The 22,447-nt window shown below is 41.9% G+C and overlaps 1 protein-coding gene across 1 annotated transcript in view; it reads left to right on the top strand.

Moving 5' to 3' along the window:
- LOC129700315 (bifunctional heparan sulfate N-deacetylase/N-sulfotransferase 4-like) overlaps nucleotides 1-22,447 on the top strand; it is a 146,872-nt gene that overhangs the window by 85,986 nt on the left and 38,439 nt on the right. The window contains exons 5-6 of the mRNA XM_055640697.1: nucleotides 20,247-20,429; nucleotides 22,330-22,426. Of these exons, the coding sequence (XP_055496672.1) occupies nucleotides 20,247-20,429; nucleotides 22,330-22,426 (280 nt within the window). The remainder of the gene's footprint in view (nucleotides 1-20,246; nucleotides 20,430-22,329; nucleotides 22,427-22,447) is intronic.

Raw genomic sequence — 22,447 nt, 5'->3', positions numbered from 1 at the left:
TCCTTCACTAGCCTTGTCCCTTTTAACGATGGAAGTGATGGGTTTGAGAATTAGTGTCATAGTGACCAGGAGAGTAACTACTGCACATTTCATAAACGGTGCAGATGACAGCAACGCTAGTGGGAAATAGTGTTTGCAATGGGAGAAGGAGGTTCTATCTAATGGACTGTTATTTTCATTAGTAAGTGAGTGAGTCGGTCAATCAGTCAGTGAGTGAGTCAGTGAGTGAGTGAGTGAGTGAGTGAGTGAGTGAGTCAGTGAGTGTCAGTGAGTGAGTGAGTGAGTCAGTGAGTGAGTGAGAGTGAGTGAGTGAGTGAGTCAGTGAGTGAGTGAGTGAGTGAGTGAGTGAGTGAGTGAGTGAGTCAGTCAGTGAGTGAGTCAGTGAGTGAGTGAGTGAGTGAGTCAGTGAGTGAGTGAGTGAGTGAGTGAGAGTGAGTGAGTGAGTGAGTGAGTGAGTGAGTGTGAGTGAGTGAGTGAGTGAGTGAGTGAGTGAGTGTGAGTGAGTGAGTCAGTGAGTGAGTCAGTCAGTCAGTGAGTGAGTCAGTCAGAGTGAGTCAGTGAGTGAGTCAGTGAGTGAGTCAGTGAGTGAGTGACTGAGTGAGTGAGGAGTGAGAAAACATTCAAATCCTTTTGAAGAAGGCCCAGCAGATTGCCGCCTGCAGATTTCTCAGATTCCTCGAGTGCAGGTTAAATGATAAGGAAATATTAGAAAACCAGACATAGTAATATTTATATAAAATCGCAAGTGAATGTATCCGACGGTTAAACGAAAAGTCAGCGTAATGAGAGACAGCAAAAGTGGAAGAAATGTGGTTAATATATACATTTCTCACCTACTATGTCCTTAGTTGGAGACAATTGAGCTTTATATGAGACAATTGCTCAACAATTGACAGCAGATTAATTAGTTTGTTCAAATGCATTAATCAAAAATGATAATTGGCCACCAAGTCTTGTGGCAATGAAAATAAAAATCAAGGTGTTGCAGACCGTAAAGTTATGACACTATCAAAAGAAGATGCTTTGATCCTCAAATTTATTTTTGTCAAAGCTGTTGATACCTTATCTAAGAAATTGTGTTCAGCTTATGCATTCCTCACTTATCGCCAACCACTCCCTCACCTACACCCACCCTCCCCCCCCCTCATGTGGAGGATGTACATTTCCATTCCATTTGTTTTAAATGCTCCATAGCATTGCCAGTCCACTCTCTATAGTTTCATTTAATCACTGCGATGTCTGACATGAATTTATGTTCCCATCTCTTCTGCTACTGTACAATAGATTGTCTTTTTGGAATCATATTCCTTGCCTCAACTTCAACTCATTGGCCGATTTATTAAGGGGAAAAGCATGTAAATTGAATTTGGACACAGATCAGCAATGATCTAATTGAATGGCAGAATAAGATCAATCCCCTGCCCAGTCACGTCTATATTTCCTGTGCTGTTGACAGAAGCAGCTTTGGCCATGCACAGTTGGCTTGAAGTCCGGAGTTGTTTAAGAGCCTCAGTTTATTGTTGCTTGGCCCTAACACTGGTCCTCCCACTTGCTGCAACAAAAGCAGAAAATGCCAGTAAACATTTAACAGATAATAAACCTGAAATGTTAACTGTTTCTCTTTCCACCGAATCATTCCAGCATTTTCTGCTTTTGTTTTAGGCATCACCATCTGTTATGTGTTTTCTCTGTACCTTGTCATTTGTCTTCCTTTGTTTGGAGTTTCTGTATTTTTATTTCCTTCAAAATTGTCACTCGATCTAATCCAAGGATTCATCTGTCCTTGGCAGACAGTTGAGAGATACCTGGCTTTGTTTTAATAGATCCCTATATGTCAGTGAGATTAACAGATCATACACAGGGTAGTAACTCCAGGGCTATTACTCTTGTCTGTGGCTCCCTCCAGAGCTGTGAACACGGACAGAGAGAAGTCATGCAAAAATGGAGTTCAATAGATGTGACTCTCAGCAATGTTGCCTGACCATTGCTGCCAGATGCAGTTAGTTACTGACATTACATCTGCTTGAGGATCTTCCATGTGAAAATACATGGATTGCATGTTGTGAAAGCAGTGCGTGCCTTCGGAGATTATTTGCCTGAATATAGGCAAAAAAAAGTTCAAACTCAACAGTATCAACGGGAGAAATATATCAGATAGCCATTTATTTGCTGGAACCTCGCTCACAAAGCTCCTGTCCATTGCTGTAGCTTAATGTCTTTGCTGCTGCTCATTCACTCACAGTATTCCCACTGAAAAAAAACATTCCTGTGTAGTCCTGAAAGCGTAGGGTGAGCCAAGAAACTGTAAACTCCAAGTTAATTGATATTGATTACATATTGTTAAGTAGGACAACTCTCAATAAGACTTCTTATTTAAGATCACCCAGAAAATTATTGAGAGACTCTGAGAATATCAGATATGGTGATTGCTAGAGTGGTGCCATGACTGAATTTTTGGATGTAATTCCTTGACATTTAATCATTATTATAGATTTTGAGAATACGCATCAGAATACTCACAGGGGAGAGGGACTATGTAAGTGAAATGCGGGGGGTCTCAGATGATAGATAATTGAGATGTTTTGTGCTTCAGCACAAAAATCAACATTAATCAGCATGGAATTAGTTTCTTCTGTAAGAAAAGATCATCCCATTCATTCATGAAGCCCTGCTGCAAATTTCCAAGACAACCTAAGTGTAAATCATACCAAAAATATATTGATATTAGGTCTGGATTTGTTGGTATAGATAGAATAAACTACAAGAAAATCCATTATCTGCCTATTCAAAAATCTTGATAGTTTGGTTTCTGGTTCACCAGGTGATGATTCCTGGTTTCTTATTTACAAACCAGGATCCCAGTTCCAAGACTCCCTTTTTCAGGAGTTTACAACTTCCTGGGCTTTTAACACACCAGAACCCCATTTTCCATGCTCCCAGTAAAGCATCCCATTTCCCTTTAACACAACAGAATCCCGTTTCCCAGTTCCCTTTCCCATGCTCCTTATGCAAGGTCCTGGTTCCTGGGCCGCTTTTAACAGACCAGTGTACTGGATTCTGCACTACGGTTAACATGTCACAGCTCTGGTGCATGCGTTCACTTTCACACACTGTGGTCCTGGTTTCAGCACTTCCTTTAACATTGCAGGACACCAATTATTGCAATCACTTTGCACAATGGATCCCAGTTCCAACACTGCCCTTTCACTCAGTGGGATCTTGGTTCCTCTGCTCCATATTCAATAGACAATAGACGATAGGTGCATGAGTAGGCCATTCAGCCCTTCGAGCCAGCACCGCCATTCAATGTAATCATGGCTGATCATCCCCAATCAGTACCCCGTTCCTGCCTTCTCCCCATATCCCCTGACTCCGCTGCCTTTATGAGCCCTATCTAGCTCTCTCTTTAAAGTATCCAGAGAACCGGGCTCCATCACCCTCTGAGACAGAGAATTCCAAAGACTGACAACTCTCTGTGAGAAAAAGCGTTTCCTCACCTCCGTTCTAAATGGCTTACCCCTTATTCTTAAACTGTGGCCCTTGGTTCTGGACTCCCCCAACATTGGGAACATGTTTCCTGCCTCCAGCTTGTCCAAACCCTTAACAATCTTATATGTTTCAATAAGATCCCCTTTCATCCTTCTAAACTCCAGAGTGTACAAGCCCAGCCACTCCATTCTCTCAGCATATGACAGTCCCGCCATCCCGGGAATTAACCTTGTAAACCTACGCTGCACTCCCTCAATGGCAAGAATGTCCTTCCTCAAATTAGGGGACCAAAACTGCACACAATACTCCAGGTGTGGTCTCACTAGGGCCCTGTACAACTGCAGAAGAACTTCTTTGCTCCTATACTCGACTACTCTTGTTATAAAGGCCAACATGCCATTTGCTTTCTTCACTGCCTGCTGTACCTGCATGCTTACTTTCATAGACTGATGAACAAGGACCCCCAGACACCGTTGTACTTCCCCTTTTCCCAACTTGACACCATTTAGATAGTAATCTGCCTTCCTGTTTTGATACCAAAGTGGATAATCTCACATTTATCCGCATTAAACTTCATCTGGCATGCATCTGCCCACTCCCCCAACCTGTGTCATCTGCAAATTTGCAAATTTGCTAATGTTACTTTGAATCCCTTCATCCAAATCATTGATGTATATTGTAAATAGCTGCGGTCCCAGCACCGAGCCTTGCGGTACCCCACTAGTCACTGCCTGCCATTTTGAAAGGGACCAGTTAATCCCTACTCTTTGTTTCCTGTCTGCCAACCAAATTTCTATTCATGTCAGCACTCTACCCCCAATACCATGTGCCCTAATTTTGCCCACTGATCTCCTATGTGGGACCTTATCAAATACTTTCTGAAAGTCCAGATACACTACATCCACTGGCTCTCCTTTGTCCATTTTCCTAGTTACATCCTCAAAAAATTCAAGAAGATTAGTCCAGCATGATTTCCCCTTCGTAAATTCTTGCTGACTCGGACCAATCCTGTTACTGCTATCCAAATGTGCGGCTATTTCATCTTTTATAATTGACTCCAGCATCTTCCCCACCACCGTTGTCAGGCTAATTGGTCTATAATTCCCTGTTTCCTCTCTCCCGCCTTTCTTAAAAAATGGGATAACATTAGCTGGGATAACTGGCCACTACTACTATATCAGGAAGATTGTTTGTGTCCTCCTTAGTGAAGACGGATCCAAAGTACCTGTTCAACTCATCTGCCATTTCCTTCTTCCCCATAATAAATTCACAATTTTCGGTCTTCAAGGGTCCAACTTTGGTCTTGACTAATTTTTTCCTCTTCACATACCTACAGAAGCTTTTACTATCCTCCTTTATATTCTTGGCTAGCTTACCTTTGTACCTCATATTTTCTTCCCGTATTGTCTTTTTAGTTATCTTCACTCACTGGGTCCCCTATCCCTTTGCTTTCTGTCCACACAACAGGATCACATTCCCATATTCCCCAGTATCTATTGGGGTCCTCATCCCACACAGCCTTTCAGCTCACTGGATCTATTTCCCTCTGAACATAGAGCGCAGTGGAAAATGTATTATTCATCTGCCTAACATCTAAAAAAAGGTGAGTTACAAGGGTGTTAGAATATTAATCAGAATAAAATCCAATAGTCCATAAAAACTGCTAGTCCAGCACCAATAAAGTCTTGACTGACCCTGATGAAGAGTTTTACTGTTGTTTGTACGTGCGTTTTATGCCAACATTGTTTATGTCACACGTGCTGAATATTTGTGAACTACAGCAGTTTCGAGCGTGATTTAAATATTGTTTTAAAGAGTTGAGTTGACGTCAAGGATGCATTTAAAAAATAAATCTCCTTGTAGTTTGGCAGTCAGAGACCAAAAATATATTTGATAGGTTACTTGAAAAGTGAAGAATCCTTAAGTGATGCAGAACAACAAAGTGATTTGTGGGATTCGCAGACTGGCTTTTCTTAAAATATTAGCTCTAACCAGTAGAATTTGTAGAGCAGGTGTCACAAACTGTGACTGTACTCTTTTAGAATGGTGGAAGGGAATTTTGTTAAGTGACTCCAGTCAAAAATAACCTGATTACAGTATATAATTGCATTTGTGCTTTTTATTATCTACACATAATGAACTTTGCTTAATCCAGTGTAACTCTTCATGCTAATTATTTTGCAATATGATATCAGTCTTCAAAGCCAAGGTCAATGGTATTGCACTAGCACAACTAGGAGTAATTTTGTCCTGTGAAATCTTCAGGTGGTGATTCAAGTGTAAGTGTAGCAGTATAATCAAAGACGAGTCTCACCCTGGCCACTCCCTCCTCCCCTCTCCCATCAGATCAAGGGACAGTTTCTTCCCAGCCGTTATCAGGCAATTGAACCAATCTACCACAACCTTTGATTGGATTTGGCTGGCTTTAGCTTGCACTAAACGTTATTCCGCTATCATGTATCTTTACACTGTCAGTGGCTCGATGTAATCATGTATTATCTTTCTGCGGATTGCAATAAAAAAATTTCACTGTACCTCGGTACACGTGACAATAAGCCAAACTGGTTATACAGTTATTCAGCACAGTAACAAGCCTTTCAACCCAACACATGCATGCTAACAAAATTGCTTACCCACGCTAGTCCCTATTCCCTATCCCATATCCCTCCAACCCTTTCTATCCATGCACCCGTCTAAATGCATTGTCATTTTCGTTTAGTTTATTATTATTGTCATGGCTACTGAGATACAGTGAAAAACCTTTGTTTGCTTGCCATCCAGTCCAAAAAACATTATACAGGGTACATGATTTACATTCTAGATTTACTAGAATGTTGCCTGGGTTTCAACAACTAAGTTACAGAGATAGGTTAAATAAGTTAGGTCTTTATTCTCTGGAGCGCAGAAGGTTAAGGGGGGACTTGATAGAGGTCTTTAAAATGATGAGAGGGATAGACAGAGTTGATGTGGATCAGCTTTTCCCTTTGTGAAGATTCAAACAAGAGGACATGACTTCAGAATTAAGGGACAGAAGTTTAGGGGTAACATGAGGGGGAACTTCTTTACTCAGAGAGTGGCAGCGGTGTGGAATGAGCTTCCAGTGGAAGTGGTGGAGGCAGGTTCATTGGTATAATTTAAAAATAAATTGGATAGACATATGGATGAGAAGGGAATGGAGGGTTATGGTATGAGTGCAGGCAGGTGGGACTAAGGGAAAATAATTGTTCGGCATGGACTTGTAGGGTCGAGATGGCCTGTTTCCGTGCTGTAATTGTTATATCGTTAACCATATAACCATATAACAATTACAGCACGGAAACAGGCCATCCCGGCCCTACAAGTCTGTGCCGAACAACTTTTTTCCCTTAGTCCCACCTGCCCGCACTCATACCATAACCCTCCATTCCCTTCTCATCCATATGCCTATCCAATTTATTTTTAAATGATACCAATGAACCTGCCGACACCACTTTCACTGGAAGCTCATTCCGCACCGCTACCACTCTCTGCGTAAAGAAGTTCCCCCTCATGTTACCCCTAAACTTCTGTCCCTTAATTCTGAAGTCATGTCCTCTTGTTTGAATCTTCCCTATTCTCAAAGGGAAAAGCTTGTCCACATCAACTCTGTCTATCCCTCTCATCATTTTAAAGACTTCTATCAAGTCCCCCCTTAACCTTCTGCACTCCAGAGAATAAAGACCTAACTTATTCAACCTATCTCTGTAACTTAGTTGTTGAAACCCAGGCAACATTCTAGTAAATCTCCTCTGTACTCTCTCTATTTTGTTGACATCCTTCCTATAATTGGGCGACCAAAATTGTACACCATACTCCAGATTTGGTCTCACCAATGCCTTGTACAATTTTAGCATTATATCCCAGCTTCTATACTCAATACTCTGATTTAAAAAGGCTAGCATACCAAAAGCTTTCTTTACCACCCTATCTATATGAGATTCCACCTTCAAGGAATTATGCACGGTTATTCCCAGATCCCTCTGTTCAACTGTATTCTTCAATTCCCTACCACTTACCATGTACGTCCTATTTTGATTTGTCCTGCCAAGGTGTAGCACCTCACATTTATCAGCATTAAACTCCATCTGCCATCTTTCAGCCCATTTTTCCAAATGGCCTAAATCACTCTGTAGACTTTGGAAATCCTCTTCATTATCCATAACACCCCCTATCTTGGTATCATCTGCATACTTACTAATCCAATTTACCACCCCTTCATCCAGATCATTGATGTACATGACAAACAACAAAGGACCCAACACAGATCCCTGAGGCACCCCACTAGTCACCTGCCTCCAATCCGACAAACAGCCATCCACCATTACCCTCTGGCTTCTCCCATTCAGCCACTGTTGAATCCATCTTGCTATTCCGGCATTTATACCCAACAGTTTAACCTTCTTAACCAACCTTCCATGAGGAACCTTGTCAAAGGCCTTACTAAAGTCCATATAGACAACATCCACTGCTTTATCCTCGTCAATTTCCCTAGTTCCCTCTTCAAAAAATTCAAGAAGATTAGTCAAACATGACCTTCCAGGCACAAATCCATGTTGACTGTTCCTAATCAGACCCTGTTTATCCAGATGCTTATATATATTATCTCTAAGTATCTTTTCCATTAATTTGCCCACCACTGAAGTCAAACTAACCGGTCTATAATTGCTAGGTTTACTCTTAGAACCCTTTTTAAACAATGGAACAACATGCGCAGTACGCCAATCCTCGGGGACTACTCCCGTTTCTAATGACATTTGAAATATTTCTGTCATAGCCCCGGCTATTTCTACACTAACTTCCCTCAATGTCCTAGGGAATATCCTGTCAGGACCTGGAGACCTATCCACTTTTATATTTTTCAAAAGTGTCAGTACTTCTTTTACTTTGAAACTCATAGTATCCATAGCTACTCTACTCGTTTCCCTTACCTCACATAATTCAATATCCTTCTCCTTGGTGAATACTGAAGAAAATAAATTGTTCAATATCTCCCCCATCTCTTTTGGCTCTGCAGATAGCTTCCCACTTAGTCTCTCCAATGGACCAATTTTATCCCTCGTTATCCTTTTGCTATTAATATAGCTGTAGAAACTCTTTGGATTTACTTTCACCTTACTTGCCAAAGCAACCTCATATCTTCTTTTAGCTTTTCTAATTTATTTCTTAAGATTCTTTTTACATTCCTTATACTCCTCAAGCACCTCATTTACTTCATGCTGCCTATAATTATTGTAGATCTCCCTCTTTTTCCAAACAAGATGTCCAATTTCCCTTGAAAACCATGGCTCTTTCCAATTTTTACTGTTTCCTTTCAACCGAACAGGAACATAAAGATTCTGTACTCTTAAAATTTCCCCTTTAAATGTCCTCCATTTCTCTTCTACATCTTTCCCATAAAACAAAATGTCCCAGTTCACTCCTTTTAAATCATCTCACATCTCATCAAAGTTAGCCTTTCTCCAATCAAAAATCTCAACCCTAGGTCCTGCTCTGACCTTCTCCATAATTATATTGAAACTAATGGTATTGTGATCACTGGACCCGAAGTGCTCCCCAACGCATACCTCCGCCACCTGTCCCGTCTCATTTCCTAACAGGAGGTCCAGCACTGCCCCTCCTCTAGTAGGTACCTCTATGTTTTGCTGCAAAAAACTATCCTGCACACATTTTACAAACTCCAAACCATCCAGCCCATTTACAGAATGTGTTTCCCAGTCTATGTGTGGAAAGTTGAAATCTGGTTATATGGTTACATGAATACAATCAAGTCATCCATAGCGCAAAGATAAAGGATGCAACATTTAGTACATAGATATAACACTGGTCTGATTTTTTAAAAAGTTGAAAGGTTTCTAATGAGGGAGTCGCACACTGGCTGATGGGAGGACCATTCAGTTGCCTGATAACAGCTGGGAATAAAACTGCTCCTGAATCTGGAGGTATGGGTTTTCAAATGTATATACCTCGTGCCTGATGGGAGAGGGGGGAAGGGTGAATGTCCAGGGTGAGACTGGTCCTTGATTGTTGTAGCTAGTTGGTGCCAGTAGCCTTGCCAAGGCGATGTGGAATGTAGATTAAGTTGATGGCTGGTTTGTGTGATGGTATGGGCTACATCCACAACACTCTGCAATTTCTTGTGGTCTTGGATGGAGCTGTTCCCAAGCCAGGCCGTGATGTATCCTGATAAGGTGCTTTCTACGGTGTATCTGTAGAAATTCATGAGGATTGTTGGAAACTTATCGAACTTCCTAAACCTTCTAAGGAAATAGAGGCATTGGTGTGCTTTCTTGCTCATAGTTTCGATGTAGCTGCTCGCAAAACCTATTCCTAGGACCATGAACCTTTTTACCATCTCTTCTTTGGTGCCACCGATGTCGACTGGGGTGTGTGTACTACTTTGCTTCCTGAAGTAAATCACTTATCACCTTTGTCTTGCTGATATTGAGGGAGGTGTTGTTGTCTTTGCACAAAGCTACTTGGTTCTCAATCTTCTTTCAACAATACAATACAATACAATACAATACAATCAGTTTTATTCGTCACATTGCACATAAAGTACAAGTGAAATGAATTTGCCAGCAGCGGTACAATGATAAAGAACACACAAAAACACAATACAAATTGAACACAAACATCCACCACAGCATTCATCACTGTGGTGGAAGGCACAAAATTTGGCCAGCCCTCCTCCATTCTCCCCCGTGGTCGGGACCTCAACCCTCCGCAGCCGTTGCTGCGGGCATCCAGATTTGCAGACAAGGTAAAATGTCCAGGTAAGTCCAGAATCGGCTCTTCCCCACCGGAGAACTGTACTCCCTCTCAATATCTAGCCGACTATGATAGGGTCACCTCCAAACTTATAGATTGAGGTGGATTAGTATTTGCCTGCACAGTTAATGTATAAGGAGTACACACCTCCACAGTATCCTCAGTTTATTCCTCATGCCCAGCACCCTCTGTGTAACAAATTTGCCCCATAGATCTCCTTCAAATATTTACCACCTTAAATTGTTACCAAATACATTTCTGCTACACTGGGTAAAAGACTGCAACCAATCTGTAGGGCAGCACGGTGGCGTAGCGGTAGAGTTGCTGCCTTACAGCACTTACAGCACCAGAAACCCGGGTTCGATCCTGGCTACGGGTGCTTGTCTGTATGGAGTTGAAATGTTCTCCCCGTGACCTGCGTGGGTTTGCTCCGAGAACTTCTGTTTGCTCCCATATTCCAAAGACGTACAGGTGTGTAGGTTAATTTGCTTAGTTTATATGTAAAAATTGCCCCCAGTGTTAATGTGCAAGGATCGATCGTCGGTGCATAATCGGTGGGGGCCGCAGGGCCTGTTTCCGCACTGTATCTCTTAACTAAACCGAACTAAACCTTATCCGTGCCCCTCATAACTTCCATATGGTCACCGCTCAGGTTCCTATGTATCAGGGGAAAAAAAGCCCCAGCTATCCAGTCTCTCCTCATAACCTCCAGTCCAAGTTACGCCCCTTGCAAAACATTTCTGTCCCCTTTGCGTCTTTAATACAAATCAAATCCCGTTGACTTTATTGTCATATGCACAATGCACTGCACGGCAAATCCTGCTTGCAGCATCACCACAGGCACATAGACTCAGGCAACATAAATTATACATAACTTACACAGAAATTTTGGAAGACCACAAAATGAAAAAAACAGTAAAAAAACAATACTTTAACACCTGGAGTTTTGTGTGCAATTTTGGTCTCCTAATTTGAGGAAGGACATTATTGCTATTGGGGGAGTGCACCGTAGGTCCACCAGGTTAATTCCCAGGATGTCGGGTCTGACATATGATGAAATAATTAAACGACTGGGCATGTATTCGCTGGAATTTTGAAGGATGAGAGGGAATCTTATAGAAACATATAAAATTCTTAGAGGATTGGACAGGGTCGATGCAAGAAAAATGTTCCCGACGTTGGGGGAAGTCCAGAACCAGGGGTCACAGTTTAAGAATAAGGGGTAGGCCATATAGAACTGAGATGAGGAAAAACGTTTTCACCCAGAGTGTTGCGAATCTGTGGAATTCTCTGCCACAGAAGGCAGTGGAGGCCAATTCACTGGATATTTTCAAGAGAGAGTTAGATTTACCTCTCCGGGCTAATGGAATGAAGGGATATGGGGAAAAAGCCAGAACGGGGTACTGATTTTGGATGATCAGCCATGATCATATTCAATGTCATTGCTGGATTGAAGAGCCGAATGGCCTACTCCTGCACCTATTTTCTATATCTATGTTTCTATGTTCAGTATAATATAAATAAGGAAAGAAGTGCATGGAAGAGATGGACTGTAGTGTTCAGTTGCTGAGGTGTAGGATTAGGATTGTGCAGGTCGATTCGAGAACCTGATAGTTGTAGGAAAGATGATTAGGCATAGGTAAATTATTGTCACATGTACCGAGGCACAGTGAAAAGCTTTGTTTTGATTAATCAAATCAGATAATGCTATAAATCAGATGCTGTACCTGGTGGGTTTCAGAATAAACCAGAATCTGCAGTTCCTTCCTACACACTGTACCTGGTGGTATTGAGCTTCTGGTCTCTGTACCTCATACTCAGTCAGAAGAGGACAGTGGGGATCTTTGATAATAGATGCCCCTTTTTTGAGGCAGCACCCGGTGTAGATGCTTCCAACGATGGGGAGGATTGGGCCCATGTTGGACCAGGCTGAACTGCGCTGATGACATCCTTCCTATAGTTTGCCAAGTAATATGTAAGTGGTTGAGCTGAAACTCAGATCACTTCTTTCGATGCACGTGTGTAAATTTGTTTTTTGGAACTTAATCACAGCTTTAATTACTGCTATGTAATGTAAAACTGTGCTTTGTAATAATTAAGTTTGCACTATTAGAATACACTTGGCCCCCTCTAGTGGTTTATGCAACGTTGTTTCTGGTTCACAGCTGTCCCTCAATTGTCCGGTGTTCCATTATATTTTGATTTCCTTGTCCATCTCTGAGGGAATCCTAAACTTGAACTAAGGATGAGAGAGTGACGGGAACTGGTATCTGAAATTCCTGTGATAATGTGAGGATAAACATTTTATGGTTAACGCTACCTTGCATTGTTGCGGTGTAAAAGGCAATATCTTTGACCGAGACCAGATACTGGCAGGCCTTCAACCTGCCTTGATAGTGACTCTAAATAAAAATGTCATCTTAAACCTTAAGTAAATTGTTTTTGTATATAGATAATGCATGAGCACTGTGATGCAATTACACAGATGATAGATTCTGAATTGCAGGCAATATGTTCTGAAATCTAAATTACATCTTCTGAAATATGGGCTGTATATTTTGAAATGCAAACTGTATATTATGAAGTATGTATTTAGTACTTAATTAAAATTGCAGATCAGCTCAACTTGCAGAAGTTGGTGGAATAGAATATTTTTCTTTCCCTGCTGCAGATGTTTGTTGAATTGACTGTAAATTATATCTGAGGAAGCATCTTGATGTCAAATTGAATGGTTCTGCCTGGAACTACGAACACCGACTGTGCAGTAAACACTTAGTTTTTATTTATACTGAAGCAACACATGCAGGATTCAGGAAAACTAATTTAAAGCAAAATGTGAAGGAAATACTCAACAGTACAGCTAACAGCCATGAAGAGAGAATAGCAGTTAACACTTTGCATCATCTTAGCTAATGGCAAGATTAAAAAAATAATGCAAATGTCATCAATCTGAAATAAAAACAGGAAAAGTGGAAACACTCAGCAGGTCAGATAGCATCTGTGGAAAGAAAAACATGTAACATGTAAAATTAAATATTGTTCATCATAATTATTCTGAAGAGCTGTCTCTGACGAAGGATATTCGACCCGAAAAGTTAACTCTTTCTCTTTCCATGTATACTATCTGACCTGCTGATTGTTTCTGCATTGCGGGTCTGATATCTGAACTTGTTGATCCTGTTTTTTTTCACTATGGATGCTGCTTGATCTCCTCAGTATTTACAGCACTTTCATTTTCATAAAAAATCTCAATAATGCTGCTGGTGGTGATGGTGCATGGTTGCAATGAGTTACAGTATGCACAAAATGAAGGCCTTAACTTGATCCTTGGCATAATTTCAGCCTTAGCAACAACCTCAGTGAAAGTGAAATAGCTAGTCAGGTAGGATGCAGCTTTTGATCATTCTCAGCCATCAACCCCTGTTTGTGAGTGAGGGAACACTTTGCTTATTATTGATAATTAGGCCTGTGTTCACCCATTCTTCTCAATACATTTAAAAAAAAGCATGTTCAGACATGCATCTCCCTTTTACAAAGTACCTGTCGGCAACCTTAACCCGACGAAGGTACCCAACTCTGCATCATGGCATTCCTGAAAGTTTAATGTCATGATATATGCCTTTGTGATGTCTGATCATATGCCAACAGAATATCGGATTTGATTTTGCAAATGTTAATTTACTTGTATCAGTGAATATCCATTATTTTTTTCATTCCAGCAGCTGTTCTGTGACAGGTTCCTTGAACCATGAGGTTGTGAGGAAACAAAGAGGGGAAACTATGCAATGAAAAGGGAAAACCAATCTCTCCATCCATCACCTCAAATCCCCTTCCTCAAACTCTAATTTTTCCAATTCTCTAATGGGCCTGTCCCACTTAGGCGACTTTTTTAGGCGACTGCAGGAGACTATACAGTCAGCACATGTTCGCGGGTGGTTGCCGGGGAGTCGCCTTCAAGGTCGTGAGGAGTTCCCGCATTCTGGGAACTAGTCGGGGCCTCATTATAGTCACTGCAAATTTTTCAACATGTTGAAAAATTACTGGCGACTAGAATGAAGCCCCCATGGAGAGTAGCGAGAATTCTTGTGCTGTAGGTGGGTCGCCAGGAGGTCCTAGTGGGTTGGTAGGAGGTTGATGGTTCTCGTAGGTTGTTGCCGGTGCTGACCGGTGAATTTCATTGGCTCATTGGGAAAAAAAAACATAAGCAGTAATTTCCAGAACCAAGGATAGCCGACCGGTAATGTTAAATGTCCGCCGAGCTTCATAGCCGTGTATCTCTGGCTTCTTAAAAATTATCTCCACTCTTTCTCCCTCCTTCTCCCCCCCCTCTCCCCCTCCCCCCCCTTTTAAAGGACTTACTGCACATTGTGCTTTAGCCGTCTTAATTACAGTGCCAACATTCCTGTTCATCGCGGTGTGTGTCTGTATTACCTTGGCTTTGCACCGTGTGAATTTCACTCAGCTCTCCCCCCACTTGCCCTGTCCCCCACCTGCATAACGGGCTGGTGAAGGAAGCGATGTGTGCGTGTTCCACTCTGACAGTTGTTGGTTTTTCAGTCGTGTGTGTGTTCCACTCTTGACAATCGCTGACAGTCGCCTGAAAAATCAACTAAGTGGGGCAGGCCCATAACTCTCTCAATCTTCCCAGCCGCCACAATTTAATTTTCCTCTCCTTTTAAGATTTCATTTACTTCATTGGACAAGTCTTTCTGGTGACTTGAGCTCTTCCCTGACTCCATAGATTCCCATTTCAGAATTTGCTGCTGAGAATCGGAGCAGCCACTGAATCCCCAACTCATATCTGCAACAGCTCCCCCACCGCCCAGTGGTGGGTGCAAGGATGACAACCACCCCATTCGCCCGTCTGCCTGTCAACGCTCACCATAACAGCTCTGCTATAAGATCTTTGGATGTAAGATCTGCCTTCCTGAGAGTGAATCCATAAATAGCAACTGGCCCAAAAAGAGTCACCTGTGGTGTCAATTGGATCTGCGTGGAGCCAACGGCAGGAGTATTTACAGACATCTGTAACCTCTCACTATTCCACTGGGGGGGGGGGGGGGGGGGGGGGGGGGGGGGGTGGTGGTGGTGGGGGGGGGCGTACAATGGCTGACTCGCCAACGGTCTGTTTTGTCTTTTTCCTTCTTTGTGTTTTTAATTTGTTGTATAATGTATGTTTCAGTTTATCTTTAGTTTTGTGTTAGGTGGGGGAAACATTTTTTATCTCTTTCCTCGAAGGAGATGCAATATTTTCCATGTCATATCTCCGTCTGCACTGCGGCCTACATCGTGGAGCTGGCGGCCTCTTGCTGGGACCGTTTTTTTTTACAAATACTTTTATTCATAAAACAAAAACAAACATACAGAGTATTAACACAATAAAAGGCTGCCTATATTGGCAGTTTACAAACAAACAAACATCAAATTAAGATGTCACCAACTTTATCAATAATACACTCAACCTGCCGCGGCGACCAGCATTCACGAAGGCCTCCAGAGTCCCCATAGACACCTGAAGAGGGAACACGCGGTCACGGATGTAGGCCCGGAAAAGGGGCAGGTAGCTGACCCCACTGCGGCCTTGCTGGGACCTTGGGAGCTCCAACCGCGGGTGCCTGCGGACCGTGAGCTGGCAGTCCTTTGCCAGTGATCCACCTCGGAGTTCCAACAGCGGGAGACTGCGGACCTTAACAATGTGAGCTTGCGTTCCCTGGTTAGAGACCGATTTCGGGAGCTACAAGCCACAGTAGCTTCGACCACCCCATGCGGGAGCTTCAATCGACCCGACATGGGAGCTTCGATTGTCGGCTGCGGCAGCTTCAATCGCCCCAACTGCGGATGGTTCGACTCCCCCGACCGCAGGAGAAAAGAAGATAAGACTTTATTGCCTTCCATCACAGTGCGGAATGGGGAGGAGCCCCTGTGCTGGATGTTTAAGTTAATTTTTTATGTAGTTGTTGCTTTTTTGGAATGACTGTATGGCAAACCATGTTCCTTGTATGTTGCAAAACATACTTAGCTAATAAATTACGATTATGATTCCATTCTGAGCTTTAGGAAAAACACTAATTGTAATGCCAAAGAAAAGCAAGGTAGCATGCCTTAATGACTACTATCTAATTGTGGCTCCACCATTATGAAATGCCTACAGACACTGGGGATGATACACAATAACTCCAGCCTCCCAGGCAACCTTGATTCACTGCAGAAGGGTTTCGGTCCGATACGTTGCCTTTTTCCTTCACTCCATAGATGCTGCTGCACCCGCTGAGTTTCTCCAGCTTTTTTGTGTACCTTGATTCACTGCAGTTTGTTTTCAGTAGTTACAGGTAAACAGCAATCACCGTCTCCCTGGCCCAACACTCCACTCTGGAGCATCGAGATAACATGGAGATATATGTCAAACTCCTGTTTATTGTATGTAGCTCTGCCTTCAACACCATAATCCCATCCAAACTCCAGGGCCAAGGAGTCAGCAAGTCAAGTCAAGTTTATTTGTCACATACACATACGAGATGTGCAGTGAAATGAAAGAAAAACACACGCAGGTCACGGGGAGAACGTACAAACTCCGTACAGACAGCACCCGTGGTCAGGATTGAACCCGGGTCTCCGGTGCTGCATTCGCTGTAAGGCAGCAACTCTACCGCTGCGCCACCGTGACTGCGCGCAGTCACTCCATCTTCCAAAGGATCCTTGACTTTCTAACACACATACCACACCTCCTCTTCAATAACTCTCAACATCCGGGCCCCACAAGAATGCGCTCGCAACTCCTCACAATACCCACTCCGCACTCCGCACTCCGCACTCCGCACTCGCAGCCGTGAGGCCAATTACTGCTCTAACTCCATGTACATTTGCAAATGACACCACTGTTGTGGACCAGACCTTGAACAATGGTGAGACAGAGTACAGGAAGGAGATCTCAGGTGTTAAAATAACAACCTCTCCCACAATGTCAGCAAGATGAAGGAGATAGTTACTGACTTCAGGAAGCACTATGGGGAATAGTGGAGATAGTGAGCTCAGTTACATGGTATCAAGGCAACAATTTCTCCTTCAATGCCAGCAAGATGATGGAGCTAGTTATTGACTTCAGGAAACATGGCAGAATACATGCCCCAATCAGCATCAATTGTGTCGAAGTGGAAATGTTTGCGAGCTTCTAGTTCAAGTTCCTAAGTGTAAATGTTACCAACAATCTGTCCTGGACCAACCACATTCCAGCTGTTGCCAAAAAGGCACACCGTCCTTAACATCATCAGATTTAGCCCATTTGGCATGTCAGCAACAACTCTTACCAATTTCTACAGATACACCATTGAAATCATGCTGTCGGGGTAGATCACAGCTTGGTTTGGGAACAGTTCTGCCAAACACTGCAAGACATTGTAGAGACTAGTAATATGTAGCACAAGGAGCTAACATAATAAAATACCTTTTTCACCCCAGTCATTCGTTCCTCTCCACTCCTGACAGGCAGAAGGTACAAATGCTTGAAAGCACATACCACCAGACCCAGGCACAGTTTCTTCCCCTCTGTTACCAGATATCTGACCTGTTCTCGCATAGCTAGCATTTAGTCCCAATCCTCCAACCTACCTCATTGCGATCATTGCACTTTTACTCTGGAACTGTAATGCTACAATGCTAAAAACTATACTCTGCACTCTAGTATTTTCCACTTTGAATAACGTATTGTACTTGAGAAAGCCACAAAATGCTGGAGTAACTCTGTGGGTCGGGCAGCATCTCTGGAAAAAGGAATAGGTGGCGTTTCGGGTCGAGACCCTTCTTCAGACTCCTTGTACTCCATTGTATATGTGTACAACTTGATTGAATAGTATTATCTGATTTAATTGGATAGCATACGAACAAAAAATTTTCACTGCAATTCAGTAAATGTGACTGAAATAAACCAATACCCCCCAGGGTCACACCTTTCTGTAGCTAATCAATTTTGTTGAAAATATATACAGTTTAATTTTGTTCTGATACCCGGCTGAGGAAATAAATATTTGGATTATTAAATAATTACTAACTAATTGCTCGTTCATGAAAATGCATTGAGGCAGGAAATTGAGGTAATAAATTCCCAGTTTGCTCGGGAAAATACTTACTCATATAATAGGATTTACTCATTGCAGGTATCTCTCTGTAATGCACTGACTTTGAAATGAATGTGAAGATCATTGTATTTGCAAAAGTTACACTTCCCTTCATTTTGGAGTCTTCAGGAGGTAAAGATTAATATCCTGGTAAACGGTAAAGATTGTCATAGCACTGTGTGACAAACGGTGTCATTGTTTTCTATTTCATTTTAAGGTTTTCAAAGATGTGCTTAGAAAAAGCAGTATGCAAAGAAATGGTTGGGTGCTGAGGTTATGATCAATTACCTCCAAATCATGTCCATTCAGGGCGGCCTGCACTGCCTGATCCCAAAACTGCTCTCTTCCTCTCGGTCCTAACTCCTTCCATTCCATTTTGATCTTTTCTTATTTTTTGTGGTGCAATTCAGTCACAATAGACAATAGACAATAGTTGCAGGAGTAGGCCATTCGGCCCTTCAAGCCAGCACCGCCATTCAATGTGATCATGGCTGATCATCCCCAACCAGTACCCCATTCCTGCCTTCTCCCCATATCCCCTAATTCCACTATCTTTAAGAGCTCTATCTAGCTCCCTCTTGAAAGGATCCAGAGAACCGGCCTCCACCACCCTATGAGTCAGAAAATTACACAGAATCACAATTCTCAGTGAGAAAAAGTGTTTCCTCGTCTCCATTCTAAATGGCTTACCCCTTATTCTTAAACTGTGGCCCCTGGTTCTGGACTCCCCCAACATCGGGAACATCTTTTCTGCCTCTAGCTTGTCCAAACCCTTAATAATCTTATATGTTTCAATAAGATCGCCTCTCATGCTTCTAAACTCCGGTATACAAGCCCATTCTCTCAGCATATGACAGTCCCGCCATCCCTGCAATTAACCTTGTAAGCCTACGCTGCACTCCCTCAATAGCAAGAATGTCCTTCCTCGAATTAGGGCACCAAAACTGCACACAATACTCCAGGTGTGGTCTCACTAGAGCCCTATACAACTGCAGAAGGACCTCTTTGCTCCTATACTAAAACTCCTCTTGTTATAAAGGCCAACATGCCATTCGCTTTCTTCACTGCCTATTGTACCTGAATGCTTACTTTCATTGACTGATGAACAAGGACCCCCAGATCCCGTTGTACTTCCCCTTTCCCAACTTGACACCATTTAGATAGTAATCTGCCTTCCTGTTTTTGCTACCAAAGTGGATAACCTCACATTTATCCGCATTAAACTGCATCTGCCATGCATCTGCCCACTCTCCCAACCTGTTCAAGTCACCCTGCATTCTCATAGCATCCTCCTCATAGTTCACACTGCCACCCAGCTTTGTGTCATCTGCAAATTTGTTAATGTTACTTTGAAATGACGCTCCAAATCTACTCCCTGAATGAAACTAGTATGTCTAAACGTGACGTTTACATTTGTAATGTACACTTGATTTTTCCTTTGAAAAGTTATCATGGGTCTACTTCCTTTTTCCAAAGTTTCTCACATTGTCTTTTCTTAATTTAATTAAAAAAACATTAAATGAATCCATTCAGCCCTAATAGATTGGATAAATTCTGGCCATAACATAATGAGTCACAGATCCTTGATGCAGAAAGTGACTGAGGGAAATCATCAATCCAGGATGTGTTGCTTCATAGTGACAGGTAGCCAGCCATCTTGTAAATCAACATGGTAATTTGGGTGATGGTATCCAAGGACAGCTTTGTTCTGAAACTATAATCCAAAATGAGTCAGTGCCTTTAAACTAGATAATGACAGAAGTAAAAATCGAAACCTGCTCAAAACAGATTAAATTGTTTAAATTTAATTAATCATCTCTAAGATTTTATCCACAATGTGACCTTTTTACTTCCTTTCAGATCAGCATATTCATGACGCACTTATCCAACTATGGGAATGATCGACTGGGACTCTACACCTTTGTGAACTTGGCTAATTTTGTTCACTGCTGGACGAACCTGAAACTGCAGACGTTGCCTCCAGTGCAGCTGGCACACAAATACTTTGAGCTCTTTCCTGAGCAAAAGGAACCACTATGGCAGGTGTGGGCCTCACCTTTCTTAAAGTGAGGGCAGATATCAGTGTTTTGCCGACATTTGCACATTGGTCTTTTTACCAAATGATGCTATACTTCTCAGGTATTCTTTACTTTGCTGGTAGCTCTATCTGCTTTTGATTGTCACCAAAGGGCTTTCATCATCTCTCCACATCCAAGATTAAGAGAAAAGATTAGCGCACAACAGCCATTGTAAGGAAGTAAAATTATCCATTCCCTGTCACATGTTCCATTAGGAGCAACAGAGATTTGATTTGCCCATGGACTCTGCTAGTGTTGATTTCTAACTTCATCTAGTCAATATTCAAGCAGTTGAATATTATGATGTTAGTTATTATTTGAGTTAGTTCATAATGTGGCCAAATAACTCTTTGCAAACTGGTGGAACAAACAGAAACGTATTTCAGATATATCGCTTTGAGAACAATGCAATTTCACTGTAAAATGCTTACCAGCACTTTTGTGAACATGATCAGTGTCAGATGCTTGTTTGAAACTGATTCTTTATTTTGTCCAGAGGGAGGGACATGATACGTGCTTTAAATTCCATTGCCAGGTTTAAAGTTTGATTTATATTTTCGGTTATTTTCAATCACCCCAAAAGCTTACCATCATTTCACATATTGATTTTTTTTATTTCTAATAATGTCGTGGCCATTAGACCCATTTCGTCTGTGCCAGATCTCTTAAAGAGCAACCTATTTATGCTGCCCAGGCCTTCGTCCCCAAGTCCATGCAATGTATTTTCTCTCCTTCAAGTACAGTAGAAGATGACGGGTCTGAATTCCTTGGATTGTGCTTGACCATTAGGAACATACTCTCTTCCAGGGGAGCCATCCTTGTACTGATGCATCTTATTCTCTTTCACACATGCCTATCAATTCCTTTTTGATTCTTCTCACCATTAACCTATATTGAGAAGTAATTTTAAGTAGTTAATTCATCTATCAGCATGTCTTTGGAAATATGGGAGGAATAAGAAGCATCTGGAGGTAGCCCATTATATCAAGAAGAGGGCATGCACAGGTCAAGATAAAAACCCAAGTCATAGAGTTGTAGAGTACAGAAACAGGCCCTTGAGCTTGACTCATCAATGCAATGAGAAACTCATTTATGCTAAACTCATTTGCTTGCATTTGGCCCATAACCTTTTCTTATCCATATACCTGACAAAATGTATTTTAATTAAAGTAATTGCACCAGCCTCTACGACGTCCTCTGGCAGCTTGTTCTATCCTTCTGTGTGAGAAACATTTTTGTTAAATATCCTCTAAGTATTATCCCTCACACCTTAAACCTACAGAACTACCTAACTATAGACATTCCTACCCTGGGGAAAAGACTGTGACTATCTACCGTATCTATGCCCTCATAATTTTATAAACTTCCACAAGATCATCCGTCAGCCTATTCAATCTCTCATTGTAATAGAGTCCCTGTAGTTGAGGGAATAGCGTTAACTACTGTGCTACCATGCCACATATCTTCTAGTATATTGCCTGTCAAACTCTTGATTTTTGTGGCTCCACTGTTAAGCTACTTTTGGACCTATTTCAATTACAGAACAAAAACACAATGTTTCCAGAGCCAGGAAAATATATAGAAAAGTACATGGGAAGGAATTAATGTATTCCATGGTGATGTATAGGGGCTTTCCTATCTGTTCACCATTATTTTGATTTAAAATTAGTGCTGTTCATTGGGTAGATCTTAAAAACATTTTAGCAAGAGGTTAGATGCATATTGTTTTGATTTTGTGTACACATCTTTCTATTTGGAAACTCTGACTAATGTTGCCCACAACTATGAACTCAGTCAGCCTACAATAAACCCTGAGAAATCTACCATTTCAACATCATGTCAGATTTTCTTTTTTTTGCCAACAGAATCCATGTGATGATAAACGACACAAGGACATCTGGTCCAAAGAGAAAACCTGTGATCGTTTACCAAAATTTTTGGTGGTTGGGCCTCAAAAAACGGGTAAGGTTTAATGAAAAATGC

Source organism: Leucoraja erinacea, chromosome 1 (genome assembly GCF_028641065.1).
Source record: "Leucoraja erinacea ecotype New England chromosome 1, Leri_hhj_1, whole genome shotgun sequence".
Classification (NCBI taxonomy): Eukaryota; Metazoa; Chordata; class Chondrichthyes; order Rajiformes; family Rajidae; genus Leucoraja; species Leucoraja erinaceus.
The sequence above is the reverse complement of the archived record's forward strand: the minus strand, read 5'-3'. Positions and strand labels throughout refer to the sequence as shown.